This window comes from Scyliorhinus torazame, chromosome 11 (assembly GCF_047496885.1).
Source record: "Scyliorhinus torazame isolate Kashiwa2021f chromosome 11, sScyTor2.1, whole genome shotgun sequence".
Classification (NCBI taxonomy): Eukaryota; Metazoa; Chordata; class Chondrichthyes; order Carcharhiniformes; family Scyliorhinidae; genus Scyliorhinus; species Scyliorhinus torazame.
In genome coordinates this window covers 245063468-245082737 of record NC_092717.1, presented here as the reverse complement: position 1 = coordinate 245082737, position 19270 = coordinate 245063468, and the positions used below count along the sequence as shown (strand labels likewise).

Genomic DNA, 19270 nt, shown 5'->3' with positions numbered 1-19270 from the left:
TGGATGATCCATCTCGGTCTCCTCCGGAGGTCCCCAGCGTCACAGATGTCAGTCTTCAGCCAATACGATTCACTCCACGTGATAGCAAGAGACGGCTGAAGGCCCTGGATACTGTAAAGGCTGTGGGCCCTGACAATATCCCGGCAATAACACTTAAGACTTGTGCTCCTATGTAAACAGTATTCAAGCCAGTGGTTGAAGTCAGAACCAAGCCACAGAGCTTGTCTGTATTAAGAGAATTGACTAACTTCATTCCGACTCATAGCTCCCCTTTCAACACCCAGTGTCTCAGTTGTCCCCTAGTTATACTATTCTGGGTTGTTCCTCATTTATATACGATCAAAGTACTTTATTAAGCAACCCTCTTCACCTGTGCATCTTAACAATTCAAACAATATAATTAACATACCGTTAACACCCTAGCCAAGCTGTTCCAGTACAGCCACAACATTGGCATCTATTTGGCAATGTGGAAAATTGCCCAGGTGTGTCCTGCACACAGAAAGCAGGACAAATCCAACCCAGCCAATTACCGCCCATCAGTCTACTCTTCATCATCAGCAAAGTGAGGGAGCTAAGGAGCAGCAGCCCTATTTGACCCTTTGAGCCTGCTCCACCAGTCAATAAGATCGTGGTTGAATTGGTTATAGTCTCAGCTCCATCTAACTCCCTTTACCCTTGCCTCCTTTGTCTTTCAAACATCTGTCTTGAATAAATTCAATGACCCAGTCTCCACCTCTCAGCTCCTGACCTCATTACAGCCTTGGTTCAAACACGGACAAAAGAGCTGAATACCAGAGGTGATGTGAGAGGGACTGCCCTCGACATCAAGGCAGCATTTGACCGAGTGCGGCATCAAGGAGCCCGAGCAAAACTGGAGTCAGTGGGAATCAGGGGGGAAACTCTCTGCTGGTTGGAGTTATACCCGGCACAAAGGAAGATAGTTGTTGTGGTTGGAAGTCAGTCACCTCAGTCTCAGGCCATCACTGCAGGGGTTTCTCAGATCCAACCATCTTCAGCTGCTTCATCAATGATCTTCCTTCCATCATTAGCTCAGAAGTGGGGATGTTTTCTGATGACTGCACAATGTTCAGCGCCATTTGCAACTCCTCAGACAATGAGGCAGTCCATGTCCAAATGCAGAAAGACCTAAACAACTTAAAGGTTTGGACTGATATGTGGCAAGTAACATGCGCCAAGCAATGGCCATCTCGAAGAGAGAACCCTAACCATCTCCTCTTGACATTCAATGGCATTACCATCACTGTATCTGTCCCCCACTGTCAACATCCTGGAGGTTATCACTGACCAGAAACTGAACTAGCCATATAAATACTGTGGCTACAATAGCAGGTCAGAGGTTTGAGGTTCTGCCACAGCAACTCACCTCCTGACTCCCCAAATCCTGTCCACCATCTACAAGGCTCAAGTCAGGAGTGTGATGGAATACTGTCCACTTGTCTGGATGAGTGCAGCTCCAACAACACTCAAGAAGCTCGACACCATCTCGGACAAAGCAGCCCCGCTTAATCGGCACCCTATCCACCATCTTATGCATTTGCTCCCTCTGCCACTGATGCACAGTCGCATCTACAGGATGCACTGCAGCGGCTCATCAAGGCTCCTTCGAAACCCACGACCTCTACTGCCTAGAAGGACAAGAGCAGCAGATACCTGGGAACCCCACCACCTGGAGGTCCCCCTCCAATTCACTCACCAACCCAACCTTGTGTTCCTTCAGTGACACAGGTTCAAAGTCCTGGAACTCTCTCCCTAACAGCACTGTGGGTGTACCTACGCCTTAGGGACTGCAGCGGTTCAGGGAGGCAGCTCACCACCACCCTCTGAAGATGAATTAGAGATGAGCTGGCATTGCCGGTGACGCCCACACCTGTAAAAGAATGAATAAAACCACACGCACACTTTTGCCGCAAAGTGTATCGGTGATGAAGACTGTTTCCAAGCATGAAGAGCCCAAATCAAATACAATTGGTGGGTGAGTCTTAAAAATGGGGGGGAAAAAATGACAAGTACGTTGAGGGGGAGGGTTAACCAGGGTGATGAGGGTGCCAGGAAACAGGAGACGGTCAGGGACCAGGATTCCTCTGCCTGGCCCCGCAACCTATCACCGCCTCTTGTCTGCACTCACCACCCCCACCCCACTCGCCCTCTTACCTCTCAACTCCGACCTACTCAAGGCCTTAGATACACAAACTTAATTTGTCTTCTTAGTTTTTCTCAGTTTATCATTTCAGGATCTCAGGGATTTCACAGCCAGTGACCTAACCTTTAAACACAGTCACTGTCACCATGCAGGGAAGCACAGCAGCCAATTGGTTCACAGCGATGAAATAATCCACCTCTTTGTGATGCTCGTCGAGAGGCAAATACGATCCCCCAGGACACTGGGGAGATCTGCTCTCCAAATACTGGTCATGCAATCCTATATGTAAAAACGGTCACTCGGCAATACAGAACCTAAATATTTGCTGAAAAGAGAGACATGTTGCTAAAGCTTTTCATCTGACACTCATCAGAACAAACACAAGAATACCAAATTTCAAACCGTCACTATAATCTATGCGACAGTAAAGAGTGCTGATTGGTCATCAGGCCTCTAACAATCAGGACTCTGATTGGTCGAGGCGTTGCCATGAAGAAAACAACAGGAAACTATATAACTCCCAGGTCATTCAAAAAAGTCACAAGGCTTAAACGTATTCCTTTTGTTGATAAAGAACGGGTCCCTGAGTATGAATGTCTGTTGCTTCTATAGGGCTGGTTTAGCTCAGTGGGCTACACGGCTGGTTTGTAATGCAGAACAAGGCCAGCAGCTCAGGTTCAATTCCCGTACCAGCTTACCCGAACAGGTGCCGGAATGTGGCGACTAGGGACTTTTCACACTTGTGACAATAAAAGATTATTATTATTATATGAGCCATGTACCGGGCTTGGCTGATTATCTTGAATTGTTTGTTAGTGTAGCTATTAGTGCACTCAGAATCGTTCAGCTTATGCTGCCCAATTGTACAATCAAATTTAACAACAGACATTTTGTTCTGGGTTTTGCAAGCATGGGTTGTGTACCGTCTGTACTCAGCCTATTACAAACAACCACAGGGACATGCCGTTTGATATGATCAGCCAATCGCTGGTGCGTGTGGCCCAAGTTTCCTGTGCGGGGCCCATAAATGACACAGGAGGTGAGATTGTGACCCACAGAGACACGGCTGGCACTAGATTTATTCACACTTGACAATTCCACAATAACCTCAGAAAGGATTAAGCACTGACAACGGAATTGCAGTTTCCTGATGTGTTGAGATATATGTGTGAGGGATGAAGTATTTGTTTGCAAATACATTTGCAATTGTCTGTTTATGAGATGTGCGCTCTCAGATATTTCAGGCACTGAAATGCACATAAATTTCTGATTTGAAGTAAAAGGTTTCAACAGAATAGTTTTGTGCGTTTCTATGTGATGACTGGGCTGTAAAGACTATAAATATCATGCTCTGCAGATTTGGTGCCCCCATGGTATGAATTGCCCTCTACTCAGATCTCCAATCTCGAGAGTGAAAAATGCAACATACAGTGACAACACGAGTGAAAAATGCAACATACAGTGACAACATGTATTTCCAACAGTGCTCTGCATTTCCATTCCATCGAAAGTTTCAGACGGAATTGCAAAATTGATCAGGGGACATAAACTTGAAAAACAGGTAAACAGAAGCAAGCTCTCCTTGCGCGTTGCTCCAAATTAATCACAACCTATATCCTCAGCCTTGTCTCCAAACCTCGCCATGTTTCTAACACCCTCCCCATCTCACTTCACCTTCTGTGTTGTCATAATGGTATAAAGGCACAAATCACTCATAAAGGATTGGGTAAACACATTGTGGGTTCATTTATTGAGACCAGGCTCATAAGAGCAGATATAAATGAATGTAAAGCTTGAGGACATCAGCTATGTGTCTACGTCCTGCGTACAGGCCAAAGTGAAACTGAGGCTGAATCACCAGGCCCACTTCCCGTCTAGGAATGGTATGCTGTTACCCCTTAAAGGCTTGTTACAACATCCCCCTTATTTTTAACGATACGTCCTCTTCCTTCCAAAGAACTGCAACTATTTACAATGCAAATTTGTATTTAGTTACCAATGTACAAGAGTATCGTACTGGGGAATCTATGGGTCTCTCAAGCATAGAGGTAATCTACAGGTACACCCAGATCTTGTAATGATAACAATAATAATCTTACATTAACGTCCATCGTTACCGTTGATGACTTTTCCAAGTATCCCATTATTTGACATTTGTAGAATACAACTGTCACACACACACTCAGTGCTATTTTCAGTTTATTTGGTGTGCCTCGAGAGTCCCTCATGCATAACGGTCCACAATTTCTTGGTAAACCATTTTAGGATATGTGTTAGAGTTGGAATATCAATCACACTACTTCTTCTCGTCATTAGCCTAGATCTAACAGCCTAGCTGTAGGAATATTTCACACAGAGGAATCCATAATTTTCAAATGTAGACTTGCCAAGCAAGATCTGCATATTGCAGTGTCACATTTGAAAGCGACAGAGATCAAATGGCAGAGATCATGTTTGGAGACCAGTAGCGCACCAATTCACCTACTCTTACCAATGAAGTTACTGTGAAAAGGCCCTAGTCGCCACATTCCGGTGCCTGTTTGGGTACACAGAGGGAGAATTCAGAATGTCCAATTCACCGAACAAGCACGTCTTTCGGGACTTGTGGGAGGAAACCGGAGAGCCCGGAGGAAACCCACGCAGACTCGGGGAGAGCGTGCAGACGCCGCACAGACAGTCAACCAAGCCGGGAATCGAACCTGACACCCTGGCGCTGTGAAGCAACAGTGCTAACCACTCTGCTGCCATGATACCCTTGTCTGGGGGTTTCTTCAGTTGCTCACAGCGACCTGTGGGGTTGTCATCCTTGGATGATGTTTCTGGTTCCGTTTGTGAACTTGCCCCCGATGCAGCAGCACTGTCCGGTGGTGGAGGAGCTGGAACGGACCTGCTTTGTCCTCAGTTCCGCCTCACCATTGAGTCCTTGTGTGCAAAGACTTCATAGGTCCTCAGTTCCAAATAAATCTTTGTCACCCCAGTTGGCAGCCAAGTACCTTCCGTGTCATTCTGGATGAAGACCTACTGCCCCAATTGTAAACTTGGCATTTCTGTACATACATTTTTATCATTCATGTTGCTCAACTTCTGTTTTAGTTTTACAAGATGCTCTCTAGTTGCTGAGAGAGTTGAATTGGCAAGAGTAGGTGAATTGGCAAGAGTAGGTGAATTGGCAAGAGTAGGTGAGTTGGCAAGAGTAGGTGAATTGGCAAGAGTAGGTGAGTTGGCAAGAGTAGGTGAGTTGGCAAGAGTAGGTGAGTTGGCAAGAGTAGGTGAATTGGCAAGAGTAGGTGAATTGGCAAGAGTAGGTGAGTTGGCAAGAGTAGGTGAATTGGCAAGAGTAGGTGAATTGGCAAGAGTAGGTGAGTTGGCAAGAGTAGGTGAATTGGCAAAAGTAGGTGAATTGGCAAGAGTAGGTGAATTGGCAAGAGTAGGTGAGTTGGCAAGAGTAGGTGAATTGGCAAGAGTAGGTGAATTGGCAAGAGTAGGTGAGTTGGCAAGAGTAGGTGAATTGGCAAGAGTAGGTGAATTGGCAAGAGTAGGTGAGTTGGCAAGAGTAGGTGAGTTGGCAAGAGTAGGTGAGTTGGCAAGAGTAGGTGAATTGGCAAGAGTAGGTGAATTGGCAAGAGTAGGTGAGTTGGCAAGAGTAGGTGAGTTGGCAAGAGTAGGTGAATTGGCAAGAGTAGGTGAGTTGGCAAGAGTAGGTGAATTGGCAAAAGTAGGTGAGTTGGCAAGAGTAGGTGAATTGGCAAGAGTAGGTGAATTGGCAAGAGTAGGTGAGTTGGCAAGAGTAGGTGAGTTGGCAAGAGTAGGTGAATTGGCAAGAGTAGGTGAGTTGGCAAGAGTAGGTGAATTGGCAAGAGTAGGTGAATTGGCAAGAGTAGGTGAATTGGCAAGAGTAGGTGAGTTGGCAAGAGTAGGTGAATTGGCAAGAGTAGGTGAGTTGGCAAGAGTAGGTGAATTGGCAAAAGTAGGTGAATTGGCAAGAGTAGGTGAATTGGCAAGAGTAGGTGAGTTGGCAAGAGTAGGTGAATTGGCAAGAGTAGGTGAATTGGCAAGAGTAGGTGAGTTGGCAAGAGTAGGTGAATTGGCAAGAGTAGGTGAATTGGCAAGAGTAGGTGAGTTGGCAAGAGTAGGTGAGTTGGCAAGAGTAGGTGAATTGGCAAGAGTAGGTGAGTTGGCAAGAGTAGGTGAATTGGCAAAAGTAGGTGAGTTGGCAAGAGTAGGTGAATTGGCAAGAGTAGGTGAGTTGGCAAGAATAGGTGAATTGGCAAGAGTAGGTGAGTTGGCAAGAGTAGGTGAGTTGGCAAGAGTAGGTGAGTTGGCAAGAATAGGTGAATTGGCAAGAGTAGGTGAGTTGGCAAGAGTAGGTGAGTTGGCAAGAGTAGGTGAGTTGGCAAGAGTAGGTGAGTTGGCAAGAGTAGGTGAGTTGGCAAGAGTTGGTGAGTTGGTGCGCAACTGGTCTGCCAGACATGAGCTCTGCCAATGGTGGCATTTTTGTACTTAAAGGTGTCGCTCTCAAATGTGACACTGCAATATGCAGATCTTGCTTGGCAAGTCTACATTTGAAAATTATGGATTCCTCTGTGTGAAATATTCGTACAGCTAGGCTGTTAGATCTAGGCTAACGACGAGAAGAAGTAGTGTGATTGATATTGCAACTCTAACACATATCCTAAAATGGTTTACCAAGAAATTGTCATCAACGGTAACGATGGACGTGAAGGAGGTCAGAACCGAATTTGAACCAAGGATGGGTAGGAACTTCATGTGGAATCAACGGTTCTTTATGTTGACTTGGCAAATGATCTTGACATGCCTTGCACTTTTTTTTTTGTTGAAATTTAGATTACCTAATTATTTTTTTTCCAATTAAGGGGCAATTTAGCTTGTCCAATCTATCTAAACTGCACATCTTTGGGTTGTGGGGGTGAAACCCACGCAGACACGGGGAGAATGTGCAAACTCCGCACGGACAGTGACCCAGGGCCGGGATTCGAACCCGGGTCCTCAGCGCCGCAGTCCCAGTGCTATCCACTGCGCCACACGCCGCCTCATGCCTCGCACCCCTTGATGGCGACTTCAACGTCATTGTTCGTAGTTGCCCAATAGACGTAGTGGTATTGTCACTGGACGAGGAATCCAGAGGCCCACAGTCACGCTCTGGGAAGCCGGGTTCAAATCCCATGATGGCAGATGGTGAAATTTGAATCCAATCGAGAAACTGGAATTGAAAGTTTAAAGGTGACCATTGTCGTAAAAACCCATCTGGTTCACTAATATCCTTTAGGGAAAGAAATCGGCCATCCTTACCTGGCTCTTAAATGTCCTCGGGAATGGGCAATAAATGCTGGCCCAGCCAGCAACACCCACATCCCGTGAACAAATGTGTGAGTGAAGAAGCTGTTGAACAATGCCACATCATAATAATTCCAGCCTTTAAAATGACTCCCCGGGAGTTGCCGCGTTTGTCCCAATCGGGCCCAAATGATCTCGCGTGTTGTGGACATGCTGAATTGAATCAGGCCATCCTTCAATAGTGGTTTTCCATAGTTTCTGTAATGTGATATCTCTGGCTGTTTCGTCTTCTAGTTGTTGGCATTTCCACTGCACAAAAATATGAAGGATCAATTGACAGACTTGCATTCTCCTGCAAGCTTAATGTTGCAGTTCTCTTGAAACTGCCAATTCTGTCACAACATTCTTGATAGTTGGATGTTAGGTCCTGAACTGAGGCAATAGGAGTTGTTTCATAGGTTGATAAGACCCTATGAGGTCGGACTTATTCCATGGATCGTTACACGTGTGAGGTCATGGTATTGCGGTAGACTTACAACTGCTGGGCACCTGGTCTCTATGTCGTCGAACAACTGTGGCACCCAGGAGGACTGATTGTACCTGAACCCCAGGACTATGTGTGCATAGAATTGGTGACCCGTTGTACGTTCAAGGTTGTGGAGTAGTAGGTTTCGCCAGGGCCTTCCACGTCCTTGGATACATGTATTTTAGAAGTCACTGATGTAGGAAGCTGGCACTTACCCCTGTGTCAATCTTGGCCAATAGTGAACAGTTAACAACTTTGCCAGGGCAGGTCATTTGAATCTTGGCAAACACTTCGGAAGGTGAATTGGCATTTACGTTTTCACAAGATTGTGAAATGTGTTCACCGCCCTTTGTCTCAGTGTACAACACATCATCGTTATTTTCTGGTTTGTCAGTTACCTGAACTACCCGTCAGCTGCTTTCGTACATACAGAAGGCCACATCTTCCACGTGCCTTGTTGTTGGGTTTGGCTGTTCCAGTCAGCGTATCAGGAATCAGGGTTGTACTTGGGACTTGTGAGCTTCGTCGAGCCGCGAGGTCCACTTTGTATTGATGCGCATCCTCTTTAATGCCGTCTGTTTTGATCTTGCCATGCGGCTCTTTCTGAGACTCTTTCTATGGAAGCAGGTGCAAACTCAGCAATTCTGTCTGTTAGCTCAGCATCGTAAATAACTCAGCACGTACTGTTTCCCCACACTTGCCGATGAAGTGGCCCATGGTCTCTGTAGGCTGTTGTCAAAATGACATGAACTTCAGTCGATGAATAGGGAAGTTTAACCCGATTCTGAACCTATCTTCCAATGTAGCCCGTGTCCTTTGGAGATCCTTTAGCTCTTCTGCCGTTAGTGCAGACAATTTCGGCCAGTGTAGACCTGCATTTCCGAATACGAGGCAATTTTTTTTTGGGCTTGCTCATCTGACTCCGGCACTTCTGCATCAAGAAACCATAGCTCTGTACGCTGTTTAAACATTCTGAATTTGGACAGTAGGGCAGCTGCAGCCAATTCAAGCTGGGGGCTTTTTTGTGTATATCTTGAGAATATCCCTTTTGGCCTTCCTGACTGTTTTGGGGGTTTGACTCTCCCTTGCTCACTATCGATCCGGCCCACACCCTGGACACTCGCCTTTCCCAACCACGCTAACCCGGTGCTGGTCCTCTCGATGCGCTGCCCCACCTCACTGGACTGACAGGCTCTGTACTGAGGTCTCACCGGAAGGAATCTGTCTGCTTACCAGCTCGTTATCTGAGCAATAACCCAGCTTTTCCGTGTACTTAATCTTGCTGTCAGGCTGTTTTACCACCTTTGAGCACCGTGTTGTGTTGATATGAAGGCATCAATCACTCACAAGGGATTGGATAAACACCGTCTGGGTTCGTTTATTGAGACCAGGCACTTGGGAACATTTACGCAAAGGTAGAAAGCTTGAAGATACCAGCAGCAGAGCCGTATGTGCTGTGTTCTGCTCAAAGATCAAAGTGGAACTGAGACTGGATCACATGGCACACTGGCCTTTAAATTGATGTCACGCTGCTATCCCTTAAAGGCGTATTACAGCAACACCCTCTGCCCCCCCTCCTCCAATTCCGGCCTCTTGTGCATTCCCGATTTTAATTGCTCCACCATTGGCGGCCGTGCCTTCAGCTGCCGGGAGCCCCAAGATCCGTGGGCCTCTCTCTCCACCTTTAAGACATTCCGTAAACCTCTCTCTTTGACCAAAAGCTTCTGGCCAATTCCTCTAAAATCTGCTCACATTTGTCCAATTTTGCCTCTTTCCATTCCTGTGGCCGGCCTTGGGATGTTTCAGGGCAATATAAATGCATTCTGCTCGTGTTAAAAGGCACAACAGCTTGGGGTTAAGTAACCAGATATTACAAATGCCTTCGGTGCGACGATATTGCTGTGGTGATTGATTTCCTACTGCTTGTGTGGAAATAGTAATAGAACATAGAACATTAAATAGAACATAGAAAAATACAGCACAGAACAGGCCCTTTGGCCCACGATGTTGTGCCGAACCTTTGTCCTAGATTAATCATAGATTATCATTGAATTTACAGTGCAGAAGGAGGCCATTCGGCCCTTTGAGTCTGCACCGGCTCTTGGAAAGAGCACCCTACCCAAACTCAACACTTCCACCCAACACCAAGGGCAATTTGGACATTAAGGGCAATTTATCATTGGCCAATTCACCTAACCCGCACATCTTTGGACTGTGGGAGGAAACCGGAGCACCCGGAGGAAACCCACGCAGACACGGGGAGGACGTGCAGACTCCGCACAGACAGTGATCCAAGCCGGAATCGAACCTGGGACCCTGGAGCTGTGAAGCAATTGTGCTATCCACAATGCTACCGTGCTGCCCTTGAGAACAAATAAATCTACACTATAATTTTACTGTAATCCATGTACCTATCCAATAGCTGCTTGAAGGTCCCTAATGTTTCCGACTCAACTACTTTCACAGGCAGTGCATTCCATGCCCCCACTACTCTCTGGGTAAAGAATCTACCTCTGATATCCCTCCTATATCTTCCACCTTTCACCTTAAATTTATGTCCCCTTGTAATGGTTTGTTCCACCCGGGGAAAAAGTCTCTGACTGTCTACTCTATCTATTCCCCTGATCATCTTATAAACCTCTATCAAGTCGCCCCTCATCCTTCTCCGTTCTAATGAGAAAAGGCCTAGCACCCTCAACCTTTCCTCGTAAGACCTACTCTCCATTCCAGGCAACATCCTGGTAAATCTTCTTTGCACCGTTTCCAAAGCTTCCACATCCTTCCTAAAATGAGGCAACCAGAACTGTACACAGTACTCCAAATGTGGCCGTACCAAAGTTTTGTACAGCTGCATCATCACCTCACGGCTCTTAAATTCAATCCCTCTGTTAATGAACGCGAGCACACCATAGGCCTTCTTCACAGCTCTATCCACTTAAGTGGCAACTTTCAAAGATGTATGAACATAGACCCCAAGATCTCTCTGCTCCTCCATATTGCCAAGAACTCTACCGTTAACCCTGTATTCCGCATTCATATTTGTCCTTCCAAAATGGACAACCTCACACTTTTCAGGGTTAAACTCCATCTGCCACTTCTCAGCCCAGCTCTGCATCCTATCTATGTCTCTTTGCAGCCGACAACAGCCCTCCTTACTATCCACAACTCCACCAATCTTCGTATCGTCTGCAAATTTACTGACCCAGCGCAGTACAGGCCCTTCGGCCCTCGATGTTGCGCCGACCTGTGAAACCACTCTAAAGCCCATCTACACTATTCCCTTATCGTCCATATGTCTATCCAATGACCATTTGAATACCCTTAGTGTTGGCGAGTCCACTACTGTTGCAGGCAGGGCATTCCGCGCCCTTACTACTCTCTGAGTAAAGAACCTACCTCTGACGTCTGTCTTATATCTATCTCCCCTCAATTTAAAGCTATGTCCCCTCGTGTTAGACATCACCATCCGAGGAAAAAGGCTCTCACTGTCCACCCTATCCAATCCTCTGATCATCTTGTAAGCCTCAATTAAGTCACCTCTTAACCTTCTTCTCTCTAACGAAAACAGCCTCAAGTCCCGCAGCCTTTCCTCATAAGATCGGTTTGGGTGTGAAGTATTCTGTGCCGGTACCTCTCCACACAGCACCAACCCCTGTGATCAGGGGGGAAATCTAATTCAATTCCTGTTCATAACTTTCCCTCTAACGCATCTCAAAAACAAAACCCGGTACATTTTGGGTCTTTGAAGATATTAATGAGAAAACAACATCTTGCATTCATGTAGCACCTTTCACAATCTCAGGACATTTCTGAGGCTCTTCCAGCCAATGAGGTAGCGAAGTGTAGTCGCTGTTGTCACAGAATCATAGAATTTACAGTGCAGAAGGAGGCCATTCAGCCCATCGATGTTACACAGCAAGCTCTCATAAACAGCATCATATTCCGTCACATTAGTCTGTTAGTATATAATGGTGACAGCCCAGGAGGGCCATTCGGCCCATCGGGTTCACGCTAGCTCTCGGCAAACAGCAACCCGCCTCATCCCACTCCCCTGGTCTTACCCTGGGGCCCTACAAATTTCTTATCTTCAGATAGTTAGCGAATTGTTTTGTGAGGAGGGATCGAGGAGACTGGATCACTCTGGCCACTCCTGCCGGCCGGATCTTCCGGTTTTGCCGAGGCAAGGTGGACGTGGAAAGGCTGTTTCCTCTTGTGGGCGGGGTCCAGAACTAGGGGGCACCGTTGTGAAATTAGGGATCGCCTTTGTAGGACCGAGATGAGGAGGAATTCTTTCTCCCCGAGGGTTGAGCGACTTTGGATCTCCGAAGGTGGTGGGGGCGGTTTGGCTGAATATTTGTACGGCTGAGGTCGACCGAATCTTGTTGAGGAAGGGAATCAGGGGTGGTTGGGGAATGTGGAGCTCAACACAAACATATAAGCTTCCATCGTATTGGGTGGGATAGCAGGCCCGAGGGACTGAATGGCCTATTTGTGCTCCTATTTTGTATGTCCGTATGAAAGGCTCACCGCTTCCGCAACACGGTTCGAAAATCCCAACCTTGCGCCTGTAGCCCTCGTCACTGGAACCATTTTCCTGACAATCCCAATATTTAAGCGATGCAATATTATTGGCTAAAAGACTCGTAGAATTTACAGTGCGGAAAAAGGCCTTTCGGCCCATCGAGTCTGCACCGGCCCTCCGAAAGGGCACTCTGCCCAGGCTCACACCCATCCCCATAACCCAGTAACCCCGCCTAACCTTTTGGACCTTAAGGAGCAATTTTATCATGGCCAATCCACCGAACGTGCACATCTTTGGGCTGTGGGAGGAAACCGGAGCACCCGGAGGAAACCCACGCACACACGGGGAGAAAACGTGCAGTCTCCGCACAGACAGTGACCCAAGCTGGGAATCGTACTCGGGTCCCGGGCGCTGGGAGGCAGCAGTGCTAACCACTGTGCCACCCAGAGATCAGAACTGGGATATCCAGGAGAAAATTGAGGAAACAATTCCTCAAAACGAAATTGGCTACGGTCCAATTAACAGTCCTAAATCCGCAATCAATAAAGTTTTTCAACTCAAGGGTCATGGAGTCAAGGCCGATAAATGGATATTGATCAGCCTTGGTTTCACTGATTGGCAGAACGGAGCGGAGGAGCTCAATGGCGTGATCGTCTTCCCACAATCAGTCTGCGATCCTCAAAATGTCCACACCATGGAACATCTTGTCAAAAGAGGGCAATTCCTGGTGTAGGGAATAGTCATAAATAACACATGCTGTCATCAAGAAGGTGTGATTATTGTCAAATACCTGCAATTCTGTTTGGAAGAAAAACTTCTGTGGGCACTGTGAGCAGTCATAGATCTTGTCCTCCTGGCCGTGAGCAGAGAAAATATGATGCTGCAACTTGCTGGCTTGAACAAACACTGCAGCAGTAAGAAAGGCAAAAGAGTTAATGGAGTGTCTGGGAGATAAAGCACTCGCTTATACACACCAGGTTTACACACACACTCACTCTCTCACACTTACTCTCTCACACTCACACTCTCCCTCACACACACACACTCACTCACACTCCTCACTTACTCACTCTCTGTCACACACACAAACACTCTCCCTCTCTCACACACACACAAACACTCTCCCTCACTCACACACACTCTCACAGACACACTCTCCCTCACACTCACACACACTCCTCACTTACTCACTCTGTCACACACACAAACACTCTCCCTCACTCACACACACTCTCACAGACACACTCTCCCTCACACTCACACACACACACTCCTCACTTACTCACTCTCTGTCACACACACAAACACTCTCCCTCACTCACACACTCTCACTGACACACTCTCCCTCACACTCACACACTCCTCACTTACTCTCTGTCACACACACAAACACTCTCCCTCACTCACACACACACACTCACTCACACTCCTCACTTACTCACTGTCACACACACAAACACTCTCCCTCTCTCACACACACACACTCACTCACACTCCTCACTTACTCTGTCACACACACAAACACTCTCCCTTTCTCACACACACACACTCTCCCTCACACTCACACACACTCCTCACTTACTCACTCTGTCACACACACAAACACTCTCCCTCACTCACACACATTCTCACACACACAAACACTCTCCCTCTCTCACACACACACATGCTCTCCCTCACACTCACACACACTCTCACACTCACCTAGATGCATATACACAGACACACATGCAAGACATCCGCACAAACACACTCACACAGACACACAAACAGACACACACTCATACATATGCTCCCACACACACACAGACACTCACACACACACACTCTCATAGTCACAAACATACACGTACATACACACATTCACTCATTGTCACATGCACAAAAGACACACACACATTCATAAACACTCCAACACACACGCTCATTTGCACACTCACACAAACTCTGCACATACACACACACTTATACTGATGCACACACACTCCGACACTCACAAAACCACACACACTCTCTCACACGCTTTTAGACTCTGACACTCTCTTACATTAACCATTCTCCATTAACAGAAGAGTTTAAGTTATATTAAATTTACAGTACTGTTGTAACAGGCCATTTGATCCAACTCATCCCTGTCAGCTTTGGGCTCCACACATTCAATTATTTTTACCTCATTCTTTTATTTTTCTTCCTTTAACCTATTCTTTGTTTTTTTTTCTAATATTTCTGTTGTTATTATAACTATATAATAATTTAGGTTTTTTTACTGTGCAAAACAAGGCATCAATCACTCTTTAGGGATAAGGTAAAGAAGTTGTGGGTTCATTTATTAAGACTAGGTACGTGAGAAGAGTTAGGAAAGAGTATAACGTGGAGCCATTATGAGCTGTGTGCGCTCTCTTCAAAGAAAGAGTGCAGCTAAGACTGGATCACCTGACACATTTCCCTTCGAGTGATGTCATGCTGATATCCCTATACTGCGACAATCTGCACACTCTCTGGCTGGGAGTTTTCGGCACTCCGGTGCTGGGGCCAGCCGTGGGGCAGGTGACGGCCCAGCCAGACGCTCACTGACTTTCGGCGGGGCCGGGCTATCGTGCCCTCGGTTTCTTACCCATTTCCCAGCTACTTTGTCAGCCCTTTCTGCTTTAACAATTGCTTCTTTCTCGTCTCAATACTCTTCTGTTCTGTGTGTGATTGCTGCCACTGCTCTGGTGCCTGCGTGACCGCTGGATGTTGCTGTTTGACCTGTAGCTCAGTTATTAACAGTTGTCTGCCCCTGTGCTCAATGCCGGTGTGCCAGTGCTAACACATTGAAGGAGCTATCCAATTAGTTCCCCTCCCCCTGTTCGTTCCCCCTTACCCTGAAAATCCTTCCTTTTGAATATTTATCCAACTCACCCACCTCCCTTTCAAGCAGCTCTTTCCAGGTCACAGCAACTCACTGTGTTATAAAACAAAATCTCATCTCCCCTCTGGTCCTTTTGCCAATTACCGTCCATCCAGGCCAACGGGTTACTGAAAGCACTTTCTCCTTATTTAACTTCGTCAAGGCCCCTTATCAGAACAGCAGAAGCGCGGCAACGGTTCTCTCCACTTTCTGTACCTGTCAGCTGATGTGAAGGTGGGGCCTAGGCCTGGGAGGCTTTCGCTGGAGCCTTCAGTTCGGGTCGGGCTGTGGCTTAAAGGCGACGGCAAGGGGGTCAGGTCTCCTGCTCGTCGAACGCGAAGTGCCTGCAGAGCAATATAATGAGCACCTTGGGCGGGCTTTGGACTGACGGTGGGGCTTCAGTAGGCGAGGGGGGGTGGGAGTTTGGAGGGGCTGCCACGATGCCCACGGCAACGGACCCGAGGGTGACCTTTGAACCAGTTTGTCTGGCCCACCTTTGGCAGCGAAATCTCCAGAAAGTGCAGCAGAAATGTTTTCAATTTCAATGAATATAAACAAGGTCTAAAAACAAACTGAAGGCAAGATTGCCAGCGAGACACGCCATTAATAATTGAACGGTGTTTGCCACAGGCAGTGTTCGGGTTGGGAGAAGAGATTTTCTGAAGGATGTCTGAGGCACTATGACCTAGAAGGTTTGTAGACGCACTTTCATTAGAGATAGACAGGCAAAGAATAATGAAAGAGTCTGCACCAAACAGCACTAAAACAAACCGTGGTTAATTAAAAAGCCCAGCCTACTGTCAAACTGTGCAGCAAGCTGACATTGGAGGAGCCTTTAATAATAACCAATAAATATCCTATCAATATTAATCTGGCACTGGTGTTTCACTCCAGTGCCACGGCCCCCTGGGCTAGCGCACGGTCAACTCCAGCCCTCCTTGACCCAGAGTCGCAGCACAGGTGAAATTAGGGGCGCGATTTAACCAAATGGGAACCATGGCCCATATTGAGCGAGTCGAGCCGCCTGTTTCCCGGTGCTCGCAGTGCCGGGAAACACAACGTTCCCTAACGTGACTCCGGTTAGATGTCGGGCCTCAGTGGGGAGCGGGCGGCCGAGGCCACACTTCGTCTCCTTCCCTGCGTCGGGGAGCCCGCTCGCCTGGAACTCACAGTAACGCGAGAAATAGGAGTAGCAGTGGGGCACTCGGCCCATCGAGCCTGCTCTGTCATTCAATATGATCATGGCTGCTCGTGGCCTTCATCTCCATTCCCCCTCCGCCCCCCCACCCACTCACCCTCAACACATTCCTTAATTCCCGGAGACATCAAAAATCTGTAAATCCCATAAAAAATGGATCTGTTACCATAAAACCATTAGACAATGGAGCAGAATTAGGCCACTCGGCCCATCGAGTCTGCTCCGCCATTCAATCATGGCTGAGATTTTTATCATCCCCATTCTCCGGCCTTCTCCCCATAACCCCTGACCCCTTATTAATCAAGAACCTATCTATCTCTGTCTTAAAGACACTCAGTGAATTGGCCTCCACAGCCTTCTGCGGCAAAGAGTTCCACAGATTCACCACCCTCTGGCTGAAGAAATTCCTCCTCATCTCTGTTTTAAAGGATCGGCCCTTCAGTCTGATTCTAGAACCTCAGGTTCTAGTTTCTCCTACGAACGGAAATATCCTCTCCATATCCAGGGCAACACAGCAGCACAATGATTAGCGCAGTTGCTTCACAGCTCCAGGGTCGCAGGTTCGATTGCCGGCTTGGGTCACGGTCTGTGCGGAGTCTGCACGTTCTCCCCCGTGTCTGCGCGAGTTTCCTCCGGGTGCTCCGGTTTCCTCCTACAGTCCAAAGATGTGCAGGTTAGGTGGATTGGCCATGCTAAATTGTCCTGAGTGTCCAAAAAGGTGGGGTGGGGTTACTGAGTTACGGGATGGGGTGGAGGTATTGGCTTCTGTAGGGTGCCCTTTCCAAGGGCCGGTGCAGATTCGATGGGCCAAATGGCCTCCTTCTGCACTGTAAATTCTATGATCCACTCGATCCAGGCCTCGCAGTATCTTGTACGTTTCAATAAGATCCCCTCTCATCCTTCTAAACTCCAACGAGTACAGACCCAGAGTCCTCGGACGACAAGCTCTTCATTCCAGGGATCATTCTTGTGAACCTCCTCTGGACCCTTTCCCAGGCCTGCACATCCTTCCTTAGATACGTGGCCCAAAACTGCTCACAATACCCCAAATGGGGTCTGAACAGAGCCTCATACAAACCCAACAGTACATCCCTGGTCTTGTATTCGAGCCCTCTCGACATGAATGCTAACATTGCATTTGCCTTCCTAACTGCCGACTGAACCTGCACGTTAACCTTAAGAGAATCGTGAACAAGGATGCCTAAGCCCCTTTGTACTTCTGATTTCCGAAGCCTTTTCCCAATTAGAAAATAGTCCTTGCCTGTATTCTTCCTATCAAAGTGCATAACCTCACACTTTTCCACATTGTATTCCATCTGCCACTTCACTGCCCAGTCTCCTAGCCTGTCCAAGTCCTCCTGCAGCCCCCTTGCTTCCTCAATACTACCTGTCCCTCTACATTTCTTTGTTTCATCTGCAAACTTAGCAACAGTTCCTCAGTTCCTTCTTCAAGATCATGAATATATATCGTGAATAGCTGTGGTCCCAACACTGACCCCTGCGGAACACCTCTAATCACCGGCTGCCATCCTTTATCCCCACTCTCTGCCTTCTACCAGTCAGCCAATCCTCTGTCCATGCCAGGATCTTACCCTTAACACCATGGGCTCTTAACTTATTTAACAGTCTCCTCTGCGGCACCTTGTCAAAGGTCTTCTGGAAATCTAAATAAATCACGTCCACTGGTTCTCCTTTGTCTAACTTCCTTGTTATTTCCTCAAAGAACTCTAACAGATTTGTCAGACACGATCTTCCTTTGACAAAGCCGTGCTGACTCAGTCCTATTTTACCATGCACTTCCAAGTATTCCTCGCTTTCATTTTAATAATGGACCCTAAAATCTTACCAACAAGCAAAGTCAGCCTAACCGGCCTATAATTTCCCGTCTTCTGCCTCCCTCCCTCCTTAAACTGTGGTGTTACATTAGCCACTTTCCATTCCTCTGGGATCCTTCCTGCCTCCAGTGATTCCTGAAAGATCATCACCAATGCCTCCACAATTTCCTCAGCTATCTCCTTCAGAACCCTGGGATGTAGTCCATCCGGTCCAGGTGACTTATCCACCTTCAGACCTTTCAGTTTCCCCAGAACCATCTCCTTAGTAATGGTCACTGCACTCACCTCTGCCCCCTGGTTCTCCGGGAGCTCTGGCATCCCACTGGTGTCTTCCACCGTGAAGACTGATGCAAAGTAACTATTCAGTTCCTCTGCCATTTCTTTGTTTCCTATTATTACTTTTCCAGCCACATTTTCCAGTGGTCCAATGTCTATTTTTGCCTCTCTCCTACCTTTTATGTATCCAAAAAAACTCTTGCAATCTTCTTTTACATTACTAGCTAGCTTGAACTCACACTTCATCTTCTCCCCCTTTATTGCTTTTTTAGTTGTCCTCTGCTCGCTTTTAAATCTCCTGGCTTCCCACTAATCCTCACCATTTTGGATACTTTTTCTTTAGCATTTATGCTGACCTTAAGTTCCCTTGTCAGCCATGGATGCCTTGTCCTCCCTGCCCCTCAGCATGTTCCCTTCTCCTTGGGATGAATCTGTTGTGCCTCCCGAATAATCCCCCCAAAACCCCTGCCATTGCTGGTCCACTGTCTTCCCTGCTAGGCTCCTCCTCCAATCAACTCTGGCCAGCTCCTCCCTCATGTCTTTGTAGTTACCGTTATTTAATTG

The 19270-nt window shown here is 47.3% G+C and overlaps 1 protein-coding gene across 4 annotated transcripts in view; it reads right to left on the bottom strand.

Moving 5' to 3' along the window:
• The window catches only part of znf521 (zinc finger protein 521), a 693072-nt gene that overhangs the window by 58303 nt on the left and 615499 nt on the right, over positions 1 to 19270 (bottom strand). For all 4 annotated transcript variants that reach the window (XM_072468508.1, XM_072468510.1, XM_072468507.1 and 1 more), the window contains one exon: positions 13298 to 13413. In XM_072468508.1, the coding sequence (XP_072324609.1) occupies positions 13298 to 13413 (116 nt within the window). The remainder of the gene's footprint in view (positions 1 to 13297; positions 13414 to 19270) is intronic.